A 15,846-nucleotide genomic window follows, 5' to 3' on the forward strand; every position below is an offset into this window, starting at 1 on the left:
TGGCAAGCGCTTTTGCCAGCTAAGCCATTTTTTTTTTTTTTTTTTTTTTTTTTTTTTACAGACCCGGGATTTCATGATTTAAAAGGAAACATGGTGGTATTAACCCACTTGGCAGGTGTCAAATCCTCATGACCAGCTTAAGACAGATCCTAGACGGAAAGGGAGGTGCAGCCCAAGTCAGGGCTTTGGGGTGCACAGGGAGCCAGTAAGGAGGAGACCGTCTGGGTTTCTTCCCAGATGTTAACATCTTCTTGGCTCTTGCTCACTCCCACCCTTCCTCGTAAACAAATCAAGGCGAGCCCTCTAAGGCTGGAGATAGCCCAGTCCAGCTCAGATTTAATACTCTAGCCCTTCCCCTTGTGTTATTTTTTCCAGCTGCCTTCTGCCTCCAACATATGATCCTGGCTCCCTTTGCCCATGGGTTGCAGTTTTCTTCACAGACCTCGTATATGCTTGGTTGCTTGCTGGCTGTTCTGAGATGGGGTAACCTGTGGCTCAGGTGAGCCCAGAACTCTTCATTCTCCTGCTTTACCCTCCCAAGTTCTGAGATTATAGATATATACTGTCATTCCCGACTGGATTTTTTTTTTGTAAGTTAAAATTAAAAAAAAAAAGAGAGAGAGAGAGTTTATTTTTCCCGTGTATTTGTGTATACACATGTACACATGTGGCATACGTACATTTTCCTGTACGTAACTGTGCACACCTGTATGTGGAGAACAGGTTAGTGTCAGGTGCCTTCCTCAGTTGCTCTGCCTGATTTTTTTTTTGGACACAGGGTCTGGACCAGGACAGAATGTGGAGCTCATCAACACAAGGCTGGTTGGCCAGTGAGCCACTGAGTCCCCCTGTCTCGGACTCCCCGGCGCTAGGGTAACACACTACCACACTCGGCTCTTACATGGGTGCAGGGGGTTTGAACTCAAGTCAAAAAGGTCCAATTCTAAAATAAACATTTAAAAAAATCAATTAATAATAGCACAGGTGGTGGCTCTATTAACTTTTAAAACTCAAGCTCCTGGAAGTGCCATGGACTGCCTCCTGGGAAAGCACTTAAGGGCACTCACTAACCACAGATCCTCCAAAGCTCAAACTCAGCAGAGCACAGAGTACGGTGGGCCACAGAGCATATGCCCTAGTGAGTTGGGAAGGAGGTGGGCTCTGAGCCTGGGTCATTTTTTTTTTTATGAGACAGGACCCTTGGTATGAAAATGCTGTATGGCTCCCAACCTCAAAGTAAATACAACTTCTCTGTGGCTTCTGAGACAAGGCGATTTCCCCTAGGTACCAAGTGGGGCTAGCATGAAAAAGGGCTTAAAGATTTTTGACATAAGCTAAGTACCGCATTGTGTGTACCCATCATCTTGGCTCCAGGAGTCTGAGACAGGGAGGTTGTGAATTGGAGGTCAGCCTGGACTAGACTGTGTTTCAAAAACAAAACAAAACAAACAACAAACAAACAAAAACCAAGGGAGGTCATGTGGGCTGGCTGAGTGTAAGGTGCTTATCACCAAACCCAGTGATCTGAGTTAAGCCCCCAGGACCCACAGGATGGAAGGAGAGAGCTGACTCCCAGAGCCGTTCTGCCGCACGTGCCCTGGTGTGTTTGATCCTCCCCATCCTCCAGTTCCCCCTAAGCACCCCAAAGTGAGAATTTGGATGTAAACTATTACGTTCCAGCCGTCTAGGACGTTCTGGCAATTTACAGGTGTGTCCTTGGGACATGGGTGGGCCAAAGAGACCCATTTAGCCTTTTATACAGCCTTGATGAACACAGAAGAGCCACTGTAAGCTCCCTCGATGGCACCCATCTTTCTCAAAGCTCAGGTGCAAGATGGTGGTGGCCCAGGAGCAACCCAAGGTGGAGACCACGGGGACAGAAAAGAAGCCTCAAGTCCAGGGTCTCATTCTGCCTTGTCACATCCTCTGGGTTAACTCTTCTGATGCGGGTGGAGAAGTGATTCAAGCTGGGAATCATAAAGAGAAAATCCCGGGCACACAGAGGGAACACAGAGGAGACAGAGTTCAGAAGACTCCAGCTCCCTCTAACCAGCCCTACCGCAGGCTGGTACATGTCCCTCCAACAGAGAAGGACCCGTGTATTTCCTGACTTTCAGAAAGGCCCTGAAACTCATTGACCAAAATAAATAAAGCTTTGTGGGTGCATAGCCATGCCCACTCTCTGACCTCCCTTTGTGCTTGCTTTTTTTTTTTTTTTTTTTCCTGTTTTTCCAATTGGAAAACTGTGACCAAAGAAAAAGAATATTACGCTCTGGGTCCCGTAGAAGTTCAAAGACTTTTTCTAAGAGGGAAGCCAGGACCATTGAGACATCTGACTTCCACATCTTCCTCCCAGCCTACAGTTTAGATCCCACCTTGACTGCTAAGTAGCTGTGCGTCCTTGACAAGTGACTCAAGGACTCTGTGCTGACATATGGTTTAGGTAACTGAACGCTGTGACTTACTGTAATCCCAGCACTCAGAAGACGGAGGCGGGAGAATCACAGGCTAGCCTGGACTACATAGCAAGATCCTGCCTCAGAAAAAGAAAATGTCTAATTCAATGAAGAACCATAAAAGCCAGTCTCGCTGTTCTCTGCTCACTCTCTCGGGCATCAGAAGGAGCAGGGATCGTGACCTACATCCTCAACGCTGGTCCATAATTGGTGTCAGCCAAGTGTTGACAAGCAACTATTGAATACATACTCCAACAACTTTCAGGACACAAATGTACAGTAAGTGTGACCTTCACTGAACTTGAAATCAGGACCTAAGCAATCCATGACAAGGCAAACCATTCCTGGAGAGGGTCCGCTTCTGCCAGGTGACAGACTATCTGAGGAACTGGAACAAGGGAGAAGAGTTGGGGGGGGAGGGGAATGTCTGCAGTCCCCACTCCACCTCATCCCCAAGCTGAGATGAGGGGACAAAAAGTGAGTTCCTGAATATGGGAGCCACTCTGCTCACCTCCCCTATGTCTAGGGGCAGGCAGGCAGCCCTAGAAGCCGCAGCTCTTCTAGATCTGTTTGCAGGGTAGGGGGTAGGAGTCTGACCGTGTGACCTTGGCATGACCTGTCATTACTTTTTGTAAAGAAACTGGTTTCTTTGCCAAGCAGCACAGTCCATTTCCACCCAACCCCTCTAAAGGAGTTAGGGGAGGGGTGTTAACTTGGTATTTCTGGGAGTCTTGGGGGCGCTCTGTGGGAGGCATGGGGGGGGGGGGTCCTGCACTTCACAGACCTCAACATACTAAAGTAACCGTCCCCATCTCCCTCACCAGTGTGCTCTGGCCTCTGGATGTCCCCACCCCTCTGCACCCAGCACCCGGGCAAACGATGTCCTTGTCCCTCCAGGTCTGAACAGCTGCCTCCAGCTGGCTCCACCGGCCAATTAGTCCGAGCCGTCACCACGGCAACGGGCGCTGGCGGGCCGGGTGGCTGGCGTGCCCCGGGTCGCCCTCCTACTTTCCCCCCTCTGGGGTGGGTACCTAGGGGTAGGGGGTGAGGAGTTGCAAAGTCACCTCGGGTTCTCTCCTCCCAGGGAGGAGAGCGCGAGGTTGCAAGTCCCACGTAGGGCCCCTGACCTAGCTCCAGAACACGCACAGGTGCCTGCTCTGGGACACCCGTTGTTTTGTTGTATTTTCGTGTTTTGTTTTTATTTTATCCAGTAAGTTTGTGGGAGCTGGGTGGTGCGCACTCCCGCGGCGCGCGCTCCCGGCGGAGGGGGCGCGGTCCCCGGTATTCCCTGGCCGTCGCCCCCAGCCACCGTCCTACCTGGATGTACGCCATCTTCGCCCGCGCTCACTCACTCCGGCCCGGGCATGGCGTCGCCACAGCCCCTTTGCCCTCGCCGATTCGGCGAGGTGGCACAGCCAGCCGGCAAGATATCAGTGGGCGGCCGGGTGGCCCCAGACGTGACTGGCGTGGCTGATGAGCGGCGCCCGCCCCTCTGCCGACCGCCCCGTCCTTGCCCAGCCCTGCGGGGCCGCCTCCCTGGAGCGCAGAACCTGGATGCCCGAGGTCCTCCGCTTCGGTTTCTGGTGGGCCGGCACCCACATCCACACCTTGGGGTGCTCCCTGGTTGCAAAAAAGCTGGAGCGCCTGGCCAGGGAGCCCCGGGAGAGCCGCGGGGACTGCGGCGACCCCGGCGCAGGCGGGGCGGGCGACGCCAGGGCCGGAGTGCGGGAGGCGGGGGAGGGGATGGGACCTCAAAGGGGTGGGTGGGGGCGGTGCCCGGGTCAGCGCTGCGGGCAGGCACCTATCCACTGCCTGATCGACAGCAGGGCTTTCGGGCGACTGCGAGGCGGAGGTGACACTGCGCTGCTAGCTGTGGGTCTGGAGTTGGGGTGTCTTCTCCATCCTGCCCTCTCCCCAAGCGGCTTGGCGAAAGTTTTATACCAGCCGCACCCGATGCGCCTAGAACCCGGCTGTGGAGTGTATAGAGGCTGAAGGGCGGGCACCACCCTGGAACCTGGTAGTCCCCCCACCCCAGGGCAGTACTGTGGTAGGGGGATGCTCACCCTCGCTAGGCTTTGCGTGGGCCCCTTTACCCTAACCGGTTGGGCTGAATGAAGCCCTGGACGCAACAGGTCTGGCGAAGGGCGGCGGCGCAGCGCCACCCAGCGTTTGGCTGCGCCCGGGGGCGTGACTCGGCCCGATGGCATCTGGGACCCATGTCCTGGACTTGTCACCGAGATTTGGCTTCGCCTGCCGGCCCTTGGGGCTGAGCCCCAGCACTGGAAGATTCCTAGCGTATCTTCCAGCCCAGGATCTCCATCGCAAGGACACCAAGCTTGGCGCAATCCTCCGGCTAAGGACCTGAAGTGGACCGTGGTCCTCCTTGGGTTTCCATTTTCCATGCCTGGCAGCTGGTGTCGCTGCTCGCCAGCTCATCAAGCTTGTCACTTCAATCTCTTGGCGGCCCTGTCCTTTCACCATTAAAAATGGGGTCAAATTTCTGCCCAGCCTAGCTTCCAGGGGAGGTAAACGAGTAAAAAAAAAAAAAAAAAAAAAAGCAAGTAATTAAGTATGTAATACACACAAGGAAAAATCTAGCTTTTGGAAGAACGACATTTGTAGCACAGCACGAGACATGTTGAATAACGCATCCCCTGAGCCTAACAGCCATCACCTTCATTAGAGCAGCTGTGCTGTTTGTAAGAGAATCCGAGGTAGAGTTTGTTGACTTGTAGCCTTCCCTCAAAGTTGGAAGACTGGGAAGGGTCGGTGGACCCTCGCTTAGATTCTGGCCACTCCCTCCTGCACCTCCCAGCCATTGTATGTAATTCTACCCATCTGCATGAACCCTGTCTCAGAGATGCTAGAGTCTATGTAGACAGACTGTGGAAGGTTAGTTGAAGCGAGGTGGGTTGAGGGATGACCTTCATATATGCAGCAAAAGGAAAGAGAGTCGCCCCCCCCCCCGCCCCCAGCGGTGCAGCTGCTTTGGGGTCACCCAGGCTCGTGAAAGTAAACCACATAAACTCTGGTTCTCCAAGCTGGGTTTCGGTGGCCTAGCTCTTTGTTTTGTCTTTGGAGCCCTTTGGATAAAGTGTTTATGTTTGTCTTGGGAAAGGATACATTGAGGGTAGGTAATGGGGCTGGCAAGTCCTGGTTTCCAGAGCATCACTTCGGTACCTTACCCCCCACCCCCAACCCTCTGTATCTCTACTACAGAGCCCAGAGCTGGGTAGGCCCAGGGCAAAGTGTCTGCTTGTTGCTGCACATTTTGTCCCCTGCTCTGGGACAGCTCTTACTTACAGATTCATGGGGAGACTGAGGTGCAGAGGTAAGGCCACCCCTCCCCACTAAGGCAATGACTTCCCTGGTCCTGCTTGGCAGGTTTAACCTGGTTTTCAGTGTTTCCTTTGTGGGAAAGGGGGCTTCACAGAGGATGAGTACTTCGAGACATGGGTGGGGGTTAGAGGAGTTTGCTAGGTGTTTCTTTTAATACTAATATCTAACTTAAATTATTATTTAACTTATTGTTATTATTTATTATTATTATTATTATTAAAATTTAAAGTTCTCACCATGTAGCCCAGGCTGGCCTCAGACTCTAGATCTGCCCCCCACCTCAAAGTGTGGAGTTACAATCGTGCAAAGTGTGCCCTGCTAACCTACGCTCATTTCCACACCCATCTTCTACACTTGGCGCACATTCAACATTTTAATTTTTAGATAAACTCGAAGTAGACTGCTTTACTGTCTATCTGTTTAGTTGTGGAAAAATAGGGGAGACTTATAGAGATAAAGACACTTGTCAAGAGGGTACACAGAGTCCAGGGGATAGCATCCAGATTCAGAAGGCCTAAACTTAAGCCCTAGCCACTGTGGCTGGTGGGATGCTTGATCCTAGGGGGAAGGGAGATGAACATCTTGCAGCAAGCCTAAGACATTGATAGTTCTCTCATCTGGCTCCTTTTCCCCTCTCCTTCCTTCCCTTCCCTCTGCTCCACCTGCCTCCTCTTCTACCATCCTCCTTCTCCTTACCACTCCTTTCCCTGAACCCTTCTCCCTGGTCTTTTATAGGCAAGGTCCCACTGTGTACCCATAGCTTGCCTCAAACTATTCACAAAGCCAAGCCTGGCCTTGAACTCTCCATTCTCCTGCCTCTCCCTCCCTAGGGCTGAGATTACAGGTGATTTGAAGTCTGTGAGAATATTAAGCACCCCTAGTGAGGAAATAAAAGTGTTTATTTGATGGGGACATCATAGAATCTGCTAATCTACTTCTGTTGTTAGTAGATGTCTTGGTTGTTATGCAAGGTACCTAGAACAATGGGTGCTTAGTAAATATTTAGGTGCTTGCTGAGTGCGTAAATATAAATGGACAGTAACGGCCCCATTACAATGGGGTACTGAGCATGTCACACGATTCTTGTTTAATCTCTGTTGGAACTCTGAAAAACTGGTACAGTTGCCATCTATCTCCCTTTTGTAAGTGAAGAGGCTGAAGTATTGGCTTGGAAGGCAATATGAGTTATCCACAGGAAAGACGGGATAAGCTTATCTGTTTCCCAGTAACGGGCCAGCTGCTCATGGCTTGTCCCATCCACAGATGAAAGAGCCAACCAGAGGTGAACTTAAGCCTTTCAACAGATGAGTTTGTTAGGTCACTTCAAGACTGGGTTCCGGGGTCCTGGGGTCTTTTGATCATTTCTCTGTCCTTCATAGGCACTTGCACCCCAGCTCTGAGATGTCTGGACTCAGACCAAGGTTGTGTCTGTTTCTTTGAGGCAGACGGCACCTCTGCTTGTGGTGGACAAACTTCTGTGGACAAACTACATGTGACTTGTGGGGGTGACAAAGGGGAAACCCCAGGGGTACAGTGCTGAGGGTCAGAGATGGCTTCTTGAGGGACTGTCCTTAAACCAAGTATTGCAGTCAAAGGGATTGTTCTAGAGGCCAGTGGTTCTTGATTTCAGAGAATCTATGGAGAGGTGGGTGTCCATGGGGCCTGTGAACTCACTCAGCCCTACCAAATCCTATAATTTACATTGCAAAGGCAGGCAGCAAACCAGAACACAGGCTCTGACCAAGGGAACGCCTTGGACTGTGTTATGGCTGCTGTAGACGCTTGAAGTCCCACTTGTACTTTTAAATAATTGTCTTTCTTATCAAGTTTATTTATTTATTGTGTGTATATATGATGTGTGTGAGGGAGGGAGGGAACAGGCATGTACGTGCCTCAGGAGGCATGCAGAGGTGAGAGGACAACTTTCAGGCATCTATTCTTTCCTTCCTCCATGTGAGCCCAGGGATGGGACTCACGTTATCAGGCTGAGCAGCCAGTGCCTCTATAACCACACAGCCCATGTTTGGACTCTTTATAGTTTGCAAATTGCAATGGTTAGGAGGCCCACCACTAGATCTTTGCAATGAGTGTATCAATAATGAAATATATATAATGTGGGTTTGATGGCCCATGCCTATAATGCCAAACACTCAAGAGACAGAGGCAAGAGAATTAAGCATTCCAGGCCAGCCTGTGCTATGTGGTGATACTCTGATTCAAAGTCCAGAAGAAACAGTCTAAATATTTGCTCTATCCTCACAGGCAAGTACAGCTCTCACTCCTTAGCAAGACAGCAGACAGGGAGCATTACAAAAACCCCACGACCAATCCAAAGGCAGAGTTGTGAAGCTTACCCACAGTGGGTACATCTACAGAACAACTCCTACACCTAAGGCTCAGGGGAGTTTGTGGAGGAGGGGGTGGGAAAAGCCAGGATCAAGGAGTATGATGTGAGATTGTGAATGCCGGGAATGTCAGAGGCCACACCCATAAATCCTGCCGCCGTGACTGCCTCAACATGCACAGAACAATGGCAATAGCAATAGGCACGAGGAAAGACCACAAGGCCCCATCCATACAGCACACTGTGGGTTACTAAGGAACTCCGAGTGGGAGAGATAGTCTTCCCCATGGAAGAGCACACCAAATGGTCAGCCCTGAAAACATACATACATACAAGTAACATTTTACAGACCAAGCAGGTTATATTTAGAGATGTTATGTATACATATATGCACGCAACAGCAATTAATGAAAAAAGAGGTTACAAATTTGAGTGGGAGCAAGGAGGGATGTGGGGGGGGGGGTTGGATACAGAAAAAAGAGGGGAGAGATCATGTAATTATAATCTCAAAAATTAAAGAAAGCATAAAATAAATAAATAAAAATCTAGGAGAAAGAGAAGGAAGATAGATATTCTTCCCATTTCAATTTGTTTAAATATTTTGATAAGTGCATATTCAAGCAGTTAATTTCTCTGTTCTGTGATGTAACTATGTTCTATATTTGTAAAAGCATTCTCCTAAATTCAGTCTTTAGGCTTTCATGGACTGGCCATGGGCCAATGGTACAGGCGATAAAGCTCCCTCCCCCCCAAAGGCAGCAGGTGCATTGGTTTAGCTGGAAGAGTAGGAACTTCCAGCAGTTCTCAGACTGCAGCCAGGCCAGTGAGGGTTAACTGGTGGAGAGGCCAAAGGTCACACAGTCTCCTGTCATTCCATGAGAGAGAAGGGGCAGCAGGATAGGAAAGATTTTTTTGGCAGGTGTGTGAGTGTTCCTCTGTCCGTCCATCTGTCAGCATAAGTAAACAATCCTGAAGTTGGGAGGCCACTGGGAAGGCGGTTCCAACCCAGGCAAGGTGACACAATGTTGCAGGAAATGACAGCAGATGACAATGGTGATGACTGAGCCATGACAGCTGTAGGAAGCAGGGGAGGGGAGGGGAGGAGAGAGGAGGGAAGGAGAGGGTAGCTGAGAAGGAGAGTCTTGTCTTATCATCTGTGGAATATCCAATACATGTTTCCTGAAGTTCCTTACAGAAACCAAATTCAATCCCGTTTAAGCATAAGAGAAGCCGGGCGTGGTGGCGCACGCCTTTAATCCCAGCACTTGGGAGGCAGAGGCAGGTGGATTTCTGAGTTCGAGGCCAGCCTGGTCTATAGAGTGAGTTCCAGGACAGCCAGGGCTACACAGAGAAACCTTGTCTCGAAAAACCAAAAAAGAGAGGAGAGAGAGAGAGAGAGAGAGAGAGAGAGAGAGAGAGAGAGAGAGAGAGAGAATGCATGGGCTCCTTAGCTGGGAAATCAATGGGCAAATCCTCCAGAGACAGCTGGCATCAGGGGTAACCTAGCAGCCATGGAATCCCTGCCTCTATCACACTTGCAGCTTCTTTCAGAGTATTTTTCTCTCCTAGGATAGATTTGCTTCCTGAGGCAAAAGGGGGGAAAAAAAAGTCCTTCGTGTACATTTTTATGTTTGTGGTCCCAATGAAGAGACACTTTCTGTCACATGTAATGGTCCTGTTTTGGTCCCTTACTGAGTCAGAGGACCCAGCACACTTGCTAGAATAAGACTGGGCAGGCAGCCAAACATGTGTGGCATCACAAGCCACTGTCTGATGAGGACGGTGGCAGGAGAGGCTGGCTTTCTAAGAAAAATATACTGGAGACAGAAGCACTGGTCCCACCCCGAGGTAGGCATGGCCCGTCTAGGCCAGAGAGAAGTAGAGATGTTTCTGGAATTCTATCCCTCCTAATGCAGGGTCTCTGGGAACTGGTATCCAGTTCCTCTGGTGGTGCCTCTGCCATCTCCAGCTCTTAAGATGAGCCAGCCATTTCCTTAGAGCACCAAGCCCTGTGGGGCAGAAGCATCCACATAATAACAGTCTTCAGAAGGGAATTAGGGGTGGGAGTGCAGTCTCTGGCCGTAGACTACCTGTTATCATTGAAAAGTGCCCGGATGGCAGAAACAGCTGTTGCCACCCATCGGGCCACACAGCTTCTGGTTTAGTTACTATCGATTCTGGCCATTCTCACTGATGAAACCTGTTGCCCAAGTCCCTTTTAATTCTATGGCATATAAAACATGTCCTTCACCTGTTCCCTGTATCCCTTCCTGGGCTGTGTTTCTACCCAGAATGCCTGGGCAGTAAGAAAGCTCAAAGCTAATTAAACGGATAGTCTGAAACAGGGTCCCCAGACCTCAAGCTATGCTGCATACCCATCAGAATTCTCTGGTCCCCATCTTTGCCAGGGACAAGAGTTCTGTCTTGCCTGTCTAATGATTTGTGACCAGAGGCGACAAGCCATTTCACCTCTGTGAACCTCGGTTTTCCTTGTCTGCAAAATGAATATTATACACTTTGGTGCCAGTGCTGGAGAGAACTCTAGCCACTTAGGACAAATCCACAAAACATGGCTCACCAGGAGTGGTTCCCTTTTTTCCCCTCAGAGCATGTATTTAGCCTGGGGCCTCCTGCTTTATTTTATGCTTGGAAGGTGGAGTATGTATGTCAAGGAGGAAGGAGGAACCACATGGAGGTTGAAATTCCAACTGCTCTCATCAGCTAGCCTGCCTGCAAGTCACCACTCACCTCTCCCCTCACTGTGAGACCCAGGATGCATCTCTCTGTGGGCCTCAGCCTTCTCCTCAGTGAATGGGGTCAAAATCAGTGCTTCATGGCAGGAAGCACCCTGCCCTCCCTGATTGATGCATAGAGTAACTGTATTTATCCCATAGCACTGTATCAGCCCTCAGGAAGTTCTCAGTAAATGCAACCACTACATGCCTTTTTATTCTCAAGATATATGAACTGGAGATACAGTTCTGTGGCAGAGCACATCCCTAGAGGTGTGAGGCCATGGGTGGCACACACACACACACACAGCCATGCACACACAGCTGTGCACACACACATACATGTACACAGAGGCACACCCTCACACATGAACTCACATGAACACACACATACATGCACATAGGCACACACTCACACATGAACCCACATGAACACACACACACACACACACACACACACACACACACACACACACACACACACCAAATAAGTCCCTATCCATAGAATAGAAGAGGATGCAGGGGTTGACCCCACTACTTGCTCACCCTGAATAGTTTTTCTTCTTTGTTCAAGGCCATGACTGAGATGACAGAGCCACCCCAGACACAGGTTATTCATAAACTGGACTGTACAGCAGGGGGCAAAATTCCATTAAGCTCCCTCTTCTTCTCCCTCTTCTCCCTCTTCCCAGACTCACTTGAACACTTGGATGCAGTAGGTTTAGGGACAGAATCTGGGGACGCCCAGTTCCTACCAAACTTCCAGAGAATGCTTATGGAATCAGGCACTACAAAGTCTAGCCTTCACCTTAGCACGCCAGGACACCATCTCTGAATCTCCTGCACTTCCCAGCTAGAAGGATGCTGTCCATCAGCCAGGCTGCCTCTGAGTGGTGTTCACTCATTGGCTGTCACAGAGGTGGGGCATGCTTCTGATGAGCATCAGCTCTGGAGACATTTGACTCACCCGTGCTGCTTGACCTCCTGCTGGTCCCTGCAACCTACCAGACATCGCTTCATCTTGCATGCTGTCTGCTGGTGGCTCCCTTAAGGATCTGGCTTAGATGAAGAAATCTGATGGTGTAGTCTCCAACAACCCCTGCAACCCCAACACCGGCTCAAGACTGAGGCTGGTAACTACAGTCAGACAAACCCTCTTCACCTCATGATTCAGAAAAGAATAGCTAATGATTTAGTCTTCAAGACAGAAAATCTGAGGGCGATTTAATAACAGCCTGTACGCATATGAAGGGGTATTTGCAGGGGTGGGTGACCACATGTTCATTCTCTCTCTCTCTTCCTTCTTCCCTCTCTCTCTCTCCTTCTCTCTCTCCCTCTCTCCCCCCCTCTCTCCCTCTCCCTCCCTCCCTCTCTTCCTCTCTCCTCAGCTAGGAAGAATGGAGGTGGGATTTAACTATAGAAATAGAAGAGGATGCAGGGGTTGGCATGGACATGACCACACAGATGTGGCTTCAAAGGGAAGCACATAAGCTCTGCCTTCCTGGATTAATGATAAGAAACAAGCTTGGGATTTGCTGTGTCGTTTTCTCCCAGAGGCAGGAAGAGGATTTGAGACTAAGAGTAACTTCCAGATGGGAATGACCTGGTACCATAGTTAGTCCTGCTTTTCTGTGTTCTGAGAACCACAGTAATTCTTCTCTCTTCTACCTTCTCTTCTCTTCTCTCCTTGTCTCTTCTCTTCTCTTCTCTTCTCTTCTCTTCTCTTCTCTTCTCTTCTCTTCTCTTCTCTTCTCTTCTCTCCTCTCCTCTCCTCTCCTCTCCTCTCCTCTCCTCTCCTCTCCTCTCCTCTCCTCTCCTCTCCTCTCCTCTCCTCTCCTCTCCTATCTTCTCCTCTCCTCTCCTCTCCTCTCTTCTTCTCCCTGTCTTAACCCTTCCCTTCCCCCTCCCTCCCTCCCTCCCTCCCTCCCTCCCTCCCTCCCTCCCTCCCTCCCTTCCTTCCTTCCTTCCTTCCTCTCTTTTACTTTCTTTTTTTTAAAAAAAAAAAAAAAAAACAGGGTTTCTCTGTGTAGCCCTGGATGTCCTGGAACTCACTTTGTAGACCAGGCTGGCCTTGAACTCAGAAATCCTCCTGCCTCTGCCTCCCAAGTGCTGGGATTAAAGGTGTGCGCCACCAGACCCGGCTACCATGGTGATTTTCAAGGACCTGTTCTCTGGACCTACACCTGAAGCAGCATCTGTGTGATGGACAGCATCCTCACCAGGAGTGCATAATCTTACCCTGCTGGATGATGAGATGCCCTTGGCACTGGGACCACAGGTCTGTGCTTGCACTGCACATGCAGGAAGTTCTGATGCTGGCCCATATGAGGACTGTAGGGCCTCCTGCTTCATAATACAGTTCTTACTTGGAATTTCCCAATCAGGAGCTTGGGGTCAGGGTCTTCCATCTGATCCTGCATTTCTAGCAAGTTCTACCGGGCATATCTAACTTTTTCCACATTGTGACGCTATGCTATCACATGGCATAGAAATCTCATACTGTGTGCCTGGTAAAAGGGCTCCTGAAGTCCAGAGTCCAATCTCTGGGACTCTCTCGATGGAAGGAGTTAACTGACTTGTTCTCTACCTTCTCATGTGCACCATGGGGGGGTACATGCTTATGTGCACACACATACTAATTCACTTAAAGTGCTTTTTAAAATAGGACGGCCCCCAGGGTTACTGGGAGTTGGTGAGATCTTTGAGATGTGGGAACCTAATGGGGTGTTGTTGGAGATTGGTACTAATGGTTTGAATCTGCATGTCCAGACACTGAAGGTTCTTGTCCCCAACTGGTTTTTGGTCTATCAATAAAGATGCCAGTGGCCAGTGGCTGGGCGTGGGGTAGGAGGCAGGTGAAATGGAGATCACCTAGTTCAGGGAAGAAGAAGGGGACGCAGTATCGGCAGGAGGTAAACCCAGCCAGTCATGTGAGTTTCTGGATAAGTGGCCATGGGCCTTGGGTAGCAGAGGAAAGTTTAGGAGTGCCCAGCATTTTCGTTTAGCCAAGGCATTTTAAACTTAACTGTGTGTGTGTGTGTGTGTGTGTGTGTGTGTGTGTGTGTGTGTGTGTTCCATTCATGGGTGTGTGCACACATGTGACTCGCCGGGGTCACAAAGTGGTGCAGTCAAAAACTCACGGCAGCAGGGTGTGCTCTTGGAGGAGATGGTGCTCTCCTTTTTTCTCCTGTTCTTTCTTCCTCCCTGGCTTTGAAGAGAGTGGGTTTGTTCTGCCATATTACCTCAGCCCAGAGGAGCCAGGCCAGGCAGCTGAATATAAGCCTCCTCCCTTTCTGCGTTGGTTAGCTCAGGGGTCTCATGCAGTGAAGGGAACCTGGCTTTTGAAGATACTGGTGCTGCTGGCTCGTGGACCTGTCTGAGTATCAAGGATCTAGAAAAGGGCCCCCTTCTGGATTGTCCCCTCTAACAGAAAGGATGAGAAAGGCTGGTAGGCAGATGGATCTTGCCCCTAGACAGGTAGAATACAGAAGGTAGAGTGTGGATCACAGAGACCTGGGTTCAGATGGAGAATGGGTCCACACAGGACAGTTTGGGGACCCTTAGTTTTCTCATGAGTCCTTGGTGTATGCACAGCAGCTTAAAGGACCAGGTGGATGAAAGAGTTAGGAGCCCAGGGCATCTTGTTGGCACATGACATGGATGTGACATACAATATACCTGCTTCTAAGTGATTAGCCCCTGTTTATTATATGGGAAGGGAAGAACCATCAGACAGGTATGGCAAGAAATCCTCTTCTTGAGTGAGTGCCTGCTGTCTTCTGGCACCTCATATGGAGCAGGAAGTGCCAGGTACCTTCCTAAATTCCTCTCTTTCTCATCTGTCTTTGTGCTTGCCCATGCAGCTATTTGTGGGGGCCAGAGACTGGCATTGGAGTGTCTTCCTCTAATGTTTTTCATTTTATGAGGCAGGATCTCTCACTGGTCTTGCAGCTAGCTCACTAGGCTGGATGCCCAGCAAGCCTGAGGGATCTGCCTGTCTTCATCCCCAAGGACTAAGGGCATACTACCATGCCCAGCTTTCTACATAGGTAACAGGGACCCAGACAACCCACAGAGTCGTCTCCCCAGTCCCCAGACCTACCTCTTTTCCATAGAAGTCAAGTCATGACTGCATTGCTGGCATCTATATACTTGATGTGTGCTCCTGAGTGTCAGATGGAGCCAGCTCAGAATATCTGTAGTGAGAATTTTGATTTCTTTAAAAACAGAGAAATATTAATTATTAAATATTAATCCCAGTGTGAGATATGGGGCTGCTTCAGATTGCCCACAACAGCTGACTGTGATTTGCCTTGTGCTCTAGCAGGGGCGTGGTTTTTCCAGTTGCAGGTAGTTTGTGTGAGTGTGTGACATTTGGAATTCTGAGAACTTTTCAGAGGTTATATAAATGCTAGAGCCCCAATAGAAGGGGTTGGTTGGCTATTTGGTGGTTGTGGTTAGATGCTGTTGTTTATGGCTTGTTGCAGTTTGTCAAGTAGTCATGTGCAAAGAGATGAAATTAAGAAATTAGATATCGGGGCTGGCGAGATGGCTCAGTGGTTAAGAGCACCGACTGCTCTTCCGAAGGTCCCGAGTTCAAATCCCAGCAACCACATGGTGGCTCACAACCATCCGTAACGAAATCTGATGCCTTCTTCTGGAGTATCTGAGGACAGCTACAGTGTACTTACATATAATAAATAAATAAATCTTTTAAAAAAAAAAAGAAATTAGATATCCTGACAGCAAAGATCAAACTTGTCCCAAGGAACTCAATGCCCCTAATCAGCAGAAAGTACTCTAACGATATTGTTGCCTCTTTCCCCTCTATCCTTTTTTCCCTCCTACATATTGTTAGGGGGTTGAAAAGATGGGGGAAGAGGAGTGGAGACTGATAGAAGAAAGAACCCACAAAGTGGCTAAAAGTCTGGTTAGAAATCTCTGTGCTTGGCTCTCTCTCTTCAGTGCTCTTTTC

At 49.6% G+C, this 15,846-nt stretch overlaps 1 protein-coding gene across 3 annotated transcripts in view; it reads right to left on the minus strand.

The window, feature by feature from the left end:
• Syt17 (synaptotagmin XVII) overlaps nt 1-4,543 on the minus strand; it is a 67,871-nt gene extending 63,328 nt beyond the window's left edge. Inside the window, exon 1 of one of the 3 annotated variants that reach the window (XM_006507202.3) lies at nt 4,520-4,543. Coding sequence is in view for 1 of the 3 variants with exons in the window: in XM_006507204.3 (XP_006507267.1) it covers nt 3,774-3,788 (15 nt within the window). In the remaining 2 variants the exon portion in view is untranslated. Of the gene's footprint in view, nt 1-3,773; nt 4,188-4,519 lie in introns of those variants that run through there. The other 2 variants (XM_006507204.3, NM_001362179.1) reach the window with 2 other exon arrangements.
• Nucleotides 4,544-15,846: the final 11,303 nt, after the last annotated feature.

This window comes from Mus musculus, chromosome 7 (genome assembly GCF_000001635.26).
Source record: "Mus musculus strain C57BL/6J chromosome 7, GRCm38.p6 C57BL/6J".
Lineage (NCBI taxonomy): Eukaryota > Metazoa > Chordata > Mammalia > Rodentia > Muridae > Mus > Mus musculus.